This window comes from Oryctolagus cuniculus, chromosome 13, assembly GCF_964237555.1.
Source record: "Oryctolagus cuniculus chromosome 13, mOryCun1.1, whole genome shotgun sequence".
NCBI classification, from domain to species: Eukaryota; Metazoa; Chordata; class Mammalia; order Lagomorpha; family Leporidae; genus Oryctolagus; species Oryctolagus cuniculus.
This window is the reverse complement of record NC_091444.1, coordinates 91,548,070-91,556,220: the sequence shown is the minus strand read 5'-3', so window position 1 is coordinate 91,556,220 and position 8,151 is coordinate 91,548,070. Positions and strand designations below refer to the sequence as shown.

General features: G+C 46.0%; 2 protein-coding genes across 24 annotated transcripts in view; one reads left to right on the top strand and one right to left on the bottom strand.

Annotated features, from left to right (window-relative positions):
* Positions 1-383: 383 nt before the first annotated feature.
* Positions 384-4,944, bottom strand: LOC127487292 (large ribosomal subunit protein uL23-like). Its single transcript, XM_051832480.2, has 2 exons — positions 4,728-4,944; positions 384-1,110 (listed from the first exon to the last, which is right to left on the bottom strand). Exon 2 carries the CDS (start codon positions 1,082-1,084, stop codon positions 767-769), a length of 318 nt encoding a protein of 105 aa, XP_051688440.2. The 5' UTR covers positions 1,085-1,110; positions 4,728-4,944; the 3' UTR covers positions 384-766.
* Positions 4,945-5,020: 76 nt separating this feature from the next.
* LOC103352177 (uncharacterized) overlaps positions 5,021-8,151 on the top strand; it is a 75,541-nt gene continuing 72,410 nt past the window's right edge. For 13 of the 23 annotated variants that reach the window (XR_007914019.2, XR_007914012.2, XR_007914016.2 and 10 more), the window contains exon 1: positions 5,021-6,842. Coding sequence is in view for 3 of the 23 variants with exons in the window: in XM_070055939.1 (XP_069912040.1) it covers positions 5,205-5,224; positions 6,765-6,842 (98 nt within the window). In the remaining 20 variants the exon portion in view is untranslated. The remainder of the gene's footprint in view (positions 6,843-8,151) is intronic. The other 10 variants (XR_011381666.1, XR_011381665.1, XR_011381664.1 and 7 more) reach the window with 2 other exon arrangements.

The window sequence follows — 8,151 nt, the reverse complement described above, 5'->3', positions numbered from 1 at the left end:
TCCCTAGGCAATCTTTTTTTTTTTCTAGGTTTTTTTTTGTTTTGTTTTGTTTTGTTTTGTTTTTTTTGACAGCAGAGTGGACAGTGAGAGAGAGACAGAGAGAAAGGTCTTCCTTTGCCGTTGGTTCACCCTCCAATGGCCGCTGCGGCCGGCGTGCTGCAGCTGGCACACCACGCCAATCCAAAGGCAGGAGCCAGGTGCTTCTCCTGGTCTCCCATGGGGTGCAGGGCCCAAGCACTTAGGCCATCCTCCCCTGCACTCCCAGGCCACAGCAGAGAGCTGGCCTGGAAGAGGGGCAACCAGGAAAGAATCCGGCGCCCCGACCGGGACTAGAACCCGGTGTGCTGGCACCGCAAGGCGGAGGATTAGCCTACTGAGCCGTGGCACTGGATGGTACATGCAATCTTGATGGGATTATATTGGAATCCCTGGCACATTTCTAACTCCACCATTTGGGGCAAGTCCAATTGAGCATGTCCCAAATTGTACATCTCCTCCCTCTCTTATTCCCACTCATATTTAACAGGAATCACTTTTCAGTTGAATTTCAACATCTTTTTTTTTATGGTGAAAAAAAAAAACATATATTTAGAATTAGCCAGCTGGACTCCGTTCAGATGATCCCAATTTTGTTGGCAACATCCAGAGCATCATAGTCAGTAGCCAGCCGCACATACGCCTTCTTCTCTCCGTCAGGTCTGATCAGGGTGTTGACTTTGGCCACATCAATGTCATAGAGTTTCTTCACAGCTTGTTTGATCTGGTGCTATTTGGCCTTGACATCCACAATGCACACCAGTGTGGTGTTGTCTTCTATCTTCTTCATGGCCGACTCCGTGGTCAGGGGGAACTTGATGATGGCATAGTGGTCAAGCTTGTTTCTCCTGGGGGTGCTCTTCTGAGGGTATTTTGGCTGCCATCGGAGGCGTGGTGTCTTGGGCCACCGGAAAGTGGGGGACGTGCGGATCTTCTTCTTCTTGTGGCTGTGGACGCCTTTCAGCACTGCCTTCTTGGCCTTCAAGGCCTTTGCTTTGGCTTCGACTTTAGGAGGGGCAGGAGCTTCCTTCTTTGCCTTCGGCGCCATCTTGGTCAAAAGGCGAATTTCAACATCTAAGAATAATTGTGTGTTAATTAGAGAGTTCAACCAATAGTACTAGAACAAAAAAAAAAATACTAAAAGGGATGAAGTGTTAAATTGTACATCAACAGTCAGGACAAGGCTGATCAAGTCACTGTTTCCCATAGTGTCCCTTATTTCACTCAGCATGATGTTTTCCAGATTCCTCCATTTTGTTGCAAATGACCGGATTTCATTGTTTTTGACTGCTGTATAGTATTCTTTTTTTTTTTTTTTAACAGGCACAGTGGACAGTGAGAGAGAGAGACAGAGATAAAGGTCTTCCTTTTGCCTTTGGTTCACCCTCCAATGGCCACCGCAGCCGGCGCGCTGCGGCCGGAGCACCACGCTGATCCGATGGCAGGAGCCAGGTGCTTCTCCTGGTCTCCCATGGGGTACAGGCCCCAAATACTTGGGCCATCCTCCACCGCACTCCCGGGCCACAGCAGAGAGCTGGCCTGAAAGAGGGGCAACCAGGACAGAATCCGGTGCCCTGACCGGGACTAGAACCCGGTGTGCTGGCACCGCAAGGCAGAGGATTAGCCTAGTGAGCCGCGGTGCCAGCCTGTATAGTATTCTATAGAGTACATGTCCCATAATTTCTTTATCCAGTTTACTGTTGATGGGCATTTGGATTGATTCCAGGCCTTAGCTATTGTGAATTTAGCTGCAATAAACAGCTGCTTTTTTGTTTGCCAATTTAATTTCTTTTGGGTAAATTCCAAGGAGTGGGATGGCTAGGTTGTATGGTAGGGTTATATTCACGTTTCTGAGGAATCTCCAGACAGACTTCCATAGTGGCTTTACCAGTTTGCATTCCCACCAACAGTGTCCGTTTTTCCCTACATCCTTGCCAGCATCTGTAGTTGGTAGATTTCTAAATGTGAGCCATTCTAACTGGGGTGAGGTAAAACCTCATTGTGGTTTTGATTTGCATTTCCCTGATTGCTAGTGATCTTGAACATTTTTTCATGTGTCTGTTGGCCATTTGGATTTCCTTTTTTGAAAAATGTCCACTGAGGTCTTTGGCCCATCTCTTAAGTGGGTTGTTTGTTTTGATGCTGTGGAGTGTCTTGATCTCTTTGTAGATTCTGCAAATATTTTTTCCCATTCTGTCAGTTGCCGCTTCACTTTCCTGACTGTTTCTTTTGCAATACAGAAACTTTTCAATTTGATGCAATCCCAATAGTTGATTTTGGCTTTGACTGCCTGTGCTTCTGGGGTCTTTTCCAAGAAGTCTTTGCCGGTACCTGTATCTTGCAGGGTTTCTCCAATATTCTCTAATAATTTGATGGTGTCGGGTCATAGATTTATGTCTTTAATCCATGTTGAGTGGATTTTTGTGTAAGGTGAAAGGTAGGGGTCTTGCTTCATGCTTCTGCACGTGGAAATCCAATTTTCCCAGCACCATTTATTGAATAGATTGTCCTTTTTTCCCAGCACCATTTATTGAATAGATTGTCCTTACTCCAGGGACTGGTTTCTTACACAGAAGGAAGTCAATAACTCAGAATATATCAATAATGTTTGAAGCACATCTGTAAGACAATGGGACCTCCAGTAATGTTAATTTGTTTGTATATTAAAATAATAGCAATGATAGCAACATGTAATGAGTGCATACTACCTGAAAAGCACCAATTATAATTTAGTTCACAAACAATTTATGGGGCAGGTAATATTATTACCATTTTAGAAGTGGTTGTATTCAGTCTTAAAAATATTACATAAATGGGGCCAGCTCTGGGGCGTAGCAGGTAAAGTTGCCTCCTCAGGTGCTGCCATCCCATATGGCCGCCGGTTCCAGTCCCGGCTGCTCTACTTCCAATCCAGCTCTCTGCCATGGCCTGGGAAAGCAGTAGAAGATGGTCCAAGAGCTTGCACACCTGCAACCACATGGGAGACCCAGAAGAAGCTCCTGGCTCCTAGCTTCGGATCAGCACAGTTCTGGCCTTTGCGGCCAATGTGGGAGCGAACCTGGAGATTGAAGACCTCCCTCTCTGCCTCTCCTTCTCTCTCTGTGTAACTCTGACTTTCAAATAAATAAATAAATTTTTAAAAAATTATATTAATTACCAGTTGCCACTCTATTGGGAAGCATTAGAAGGAGCTTTCTGAACCCACAGTCTGTGGTATTAACCTCTATGTTTTGTGATAATGGCAGTAACAGAGGAGTGAGATTATATTGCTACAGAATACATCAGTCTTGGAGGCTGAGAATAAATATATTTCCCTTGAAAATAGGAGAAACAACCCATAGAAATGACTGCTGTACTTTTTGAATTCCAAATTGGAACATGAGTCTTTACAAGTCTGAATAGCTAATGGAATATAACCGATCAGAACCTGGTATTGTGGCTGTCCTACAAATTTTGGAAATAATGATGACAACTATAGGTTAAACATGGGAATTACAATGAACCAGCCATACAAATACCTATTCCAAGTCATTCACGAAATGTGTGATACTAGGTGAGGTCACACATGTCACTTCAGTTCATTCTTAGCATATCATCCTTATGAAAATCCATGTTGTGTTAAAATCGTCACATGGAAGTAAGACCTTTCTCTCTGTCTCTCTCTCACGAACTCTATCTGTCAAATAATAATAAAAAAGATATCGTGAACATCATTAGAGAGCTGCCAAATGTGATGGACACACATTTTGTTAGTATTTTCTGGGCTTTAGGTGAAATAAGATGCAGGCAATTTTATTTTAAAGTCATAATCATTAAAATATATCTTCTCAAAGATAAGCAAAGTCTACAGAAGTGTGATTACATTCCCCAAGCTACTTAATCTTACTTGTGAGTGTAGTAAGTAGTTCCCTCTACAACTGGTATTTATAGAGTCTCTTTAAATGAGAAGCAAGGAAACAAGTGGAATTATTTTTTTCAGTTATACATTTCTCAGTTGCAAGTTATAACATATAAACTACTCTAAGATGTAGTTTACAGGGGCTGGTGTTGTGACGTAGCATGTAAAGCTGCTGGCTGTGACAATAGCATCCCACATGGGTTCTGACTGCTCCACTTTCGATCTATCTTCCTGGGAAAACAGCAGAAGATGGCCCAAGTGCTTGGAACCCGTCCTGCATGTGAGAGACCTGGAAGAAGCTCCTGGCTCCTGGCTTCGGCTTTTGCACTCATTTGGGGAGTGAACCAGAGTTAGGCAACTCTGGTATTGGACTTGGGAGTCACGAGGCACTCAGGGAGGACATCCTACCAGCTTTTTCCCTAGGAAAATGGCTCTAGGTGGAAGGAAACAAAGTCAGTGGGCACAGGGACTGAGAGCTAAACCGAAAAAGTAAAGTTCTGCTTTGAAGCACCACATACAAGATACCGCAGAGGAGCAGCAAAAGGATCATGCATATCAGTGCCCTGCGTCATTTTGTGCTCCCTCCTATGTGCGCCCCTTTCTTGGCCCAAGTTCTCATCCTATAACTTTGTCATTCACAGCTTCCTAGGAGAAAACTCCCTAGTCTCTTCAGTCTTTGATACCGGTGAAAGGGACACAGCATCTCTGAACACCTGGTATTCATGCACATATGTAAATTATGGGTAATCGATTTGGGAAGTGTAGTAAGTAGACTGGAGTATTAAGTGCTTACATTTCCAATTCCTGCAACAGATCCTCTCTGATTGGCCCCAGCATTCTAACCATATCCATGACCTTTGGTCACTCCTTGGCAAAATGACACGTTAAGCCAAGAACAGGGGCTATTATTACAGACTCCTTTCTTCTCTGTCCTCTTTCCCAGGATTGCTCTTCAAGCTGTACCATGGAGCCCCTTCCCTGGTGGGTAGAGCCTACCCACAGGTCAGAGGGGAGGGGCACATATGTGTCATAATGAGCATTATGTCATAGGATGGTTTGTGACATAAAAGCTGTGATAGGCCTGGCTATGTTCCAGTTGCTCCTGTTTCCACTCTGAGAAGAGCAGCAGCTAGAAGCATCTTCCAGAAATGTCAGAAAGGCTACCTAAAATTTTTGGGATTCATCTGCAGGCTACTCCTTTGGCTATTCCTCCAAATCAGCCTCACCCCTCAGATCCTCCACACCAGCCTCACCCTCCTCCCGGCCCTCCATGTCAGCCCCACCATCCTGGTCAGTCATGCCAGCTCCACCCTCTTTCTGTCCCTTCACACCACCCTCAAACTCCTGGTCCTACATCCCAGCTGCCCCCTCCTTGTCCTCCTGCTGGGCCTCCCAGTGCTTCTGGTCCTCCACCCCATCCTCACCCTCCTTCCGGTCCTTCGCTCCAGCTTGCCAAACCTTCAGATTCTCTACCCCGGCTTCCCTTCCCTTGTCATTCACTCTACCTTAACCCTCCTGTTCTTCCACACGAGCCTCACCCTCCTTCTGGTCTCCCACCCTGGCCTCGCCGTCCTGGCCTCCCACACCGGCATCACCGTCCTCTTCCTCTAAGCCAGTCCCCCGTTTCTCATTCTCCATCCAGCCCTCACCTTTCTCTTCCACCCAGCCCTCACCCTCCTTCTCATTCTCCACACCAGATTCACCTTCCTTCTCGTCCTCCACCCCTGGCTCACCTTCCTCCTTGTCCCACATCCCAGCTTCACTCTCCTCATCCTACACCCCTGCCCCACACTCCTTCTTGTCCTCCACTTGAGCCTCTCCCTCCTCAGACTCGACCCCAGCCACACTCTCTCTCTCCTCCTCCACCCCATCCTCATCCCCCTCGTCACTTTTCTCCTCCTCCAACCCAGCCTCAAGCCCCTTCTCATCCTAAAGCGCAGCTTCACTCTGCTCATCGTCCAGCCCAGCCTCACCCTGCTCCTCCTCCTACAACCCGGCTTCACCCTGCTCATCTTGCAGCCCAGCTTCAGCCGGATGTTCTAAGCCACGCTCATCCTCCTCACTCTTCAACTCGGCCTCACCCTCCTTCTGACCCTCAGCCCCAGACTCACCCTCCTGTCCCTCTAATCCGGGCTTATCCTCCTCTTCCTGCATCCCCTCCACATCCTCCTGCTCATCTCACCTACCGACCTCACCATTCCTGTATTCCTAAACCCCGGCCCCAACCCTGTGCTCGGCTTCCACGCAAGCCTCTTTCTCCCTTTCTTTCACCTTGGCCTCATGCTCCTGACTCTTCATACCCACTTCAGGCTTGTTTTCCTTCACTACATCAGTCTTCCACTCCTTGTCACCCTTCACGCCATCTTCAAACTCCTGCTGTCAGTGCATCCTGGCATCCCTCTCCTGCAAATTTCCCTCTCTCTCCTGGCCCTCCATGCCAGCCTCACCCTCCCTCGAATCCTCCATCCAAGTCTCTCCCTCCTTCTGGTATATTTCATGATTATTCTCCAGTCCTCCTATCTGATGAGTCTTCTGAGAATTCCAGCATAGAGGAGATCACACCCACGTGCAGTGAATGTCTCTCAGATTTCTGCTCCACATTTCACCCCACTCTTGATAGTAACTCCCCCAATGACTTGGCCTCATTTCAATTCATGATCAGCTCTTCTGTTCCTACCAAACCCCCCCTTTTCCTCCCTGTGAATTTGCCTCCCGTTTCCAGTTCCCCCTCTGACTTCTCCCTGAGTCCTCCTGACAGCCCTACTTATTAGTCCCCTGTATTCCACCCTGCAAATCCAGTGACCTCATGATTCATGAATCTCCTCTCAAGGGATATTCTCCCTCCTGCTGGGCCAGTTCTGGTACATCTCACAATGGAAGCACTCTGGATGTCCAGCAGCCTGACCAGGTGAGTATAGGTAATGTAGAACGATGGAAAACCAGCCCTCATCCCACAGTGAGTGGTCATTACAGGACCCCTCACTGTGAAGAGATCCCAGTTACTTGACCAGTGTGTGCACTTTCACTCCATCCCTCTCCTGTTCACCCTCTTCAGATGCTAGAAAAACTCTAACAATTGTCTTTCTCCAGACAACCTGCCTCAGCCTCTCTCTGTATAACTTCATGGAATGTGGTTGTACACACTGAACAAAATGGAGGATGAGTAATGGAGAGAGGGGGTGAAGAGGGGGATTCAATGCCTCTGTTCTACAGGAAGGTAAATCCTGTTGTTCAGCCTTGGATTAAAGTGAGCAGAAGAAACAGTAAGCCCTGAGAACAACACACAGGACTTGAGGATCCTGCTGTAGACACATGTGGGTTTGTGGGTTGTTTGCTGTGTTTGTTTGGGGCTTTGTCCTTTTTCCTTTGGCCTGGTTCCAAAGTCCTATTTGTTTTCCTTTATTTTGAATTCCACAACCAAGCCAAGACTTTATGCCTGCAAGAAGGGGAGAGGGCCTTCATTGAGTTCTCATCTTCGTTCTCGGAGCTAGGTTTATTGGTTGGTTGCACTCACTTGCAGTATGAGAGGTACTAATATGTACAAGACAAAACCAGGTCCAGATTCTCTCTAGATGATAGCATGAATTGAACTGATATTTTCTAAAAGTGCTTTCCTCAAACTGATTTATCAATTCAATACAACCTCAATTGAGATCTCAGCAAATCTTTCTTGAATCTTCCACAAGCTCATCCTACTTTAAAAGGGAATGGAAGAACAGCCAGATTCTACTGAAATATGTATTTGTTCTGTGAATAAATCTCTTTTTAGTCTTTATGAAGTATCTATTGAGTTCATCCAGGGGAAGAAAAGGTACAAATACGTGGTCCCCAAGCCCAGGGCATTTTCTTCATGTAAGGCATGATTTTCTCCATGGAAGTCTCTCTCTATATATACATTATTATTAATTGTTATTTTTATTTATTTTTGTTTGTATCTCATAAATACATTGTGTACATGATAATTTTCCCACCATACCCACCCTCCCATCTTTCTCCTCCCCTCTTCTTGCTCCCTCTCCTGTTTTATCTGAGAAAGAAAAATGAAAAGAAATAAAAAGAAAATAAGGAGCAAAGAAAACTAAGAGAAGTGTTCCTCAACAGTCTATATAAGGGTTGATCTATGTTATTGCTTCTTGAAGGTGATTTTGCTTTTCCCTCTTCCTTTTTTTTTTCCTTCCTCCCTTCTTTCCTTTTAGCAACTTAATGGTCTTTGAAGA

Excerpts from the sequence above, each read along its gene's own strand:
- LOC127487292 (XM_051832480.2), bottom strand. The coding sequence starts at position 1,084 with ATGGCGCCGAAGGCAAAGAAGGAAGCTCCTGCCCCTCCTAAAGTCGAA.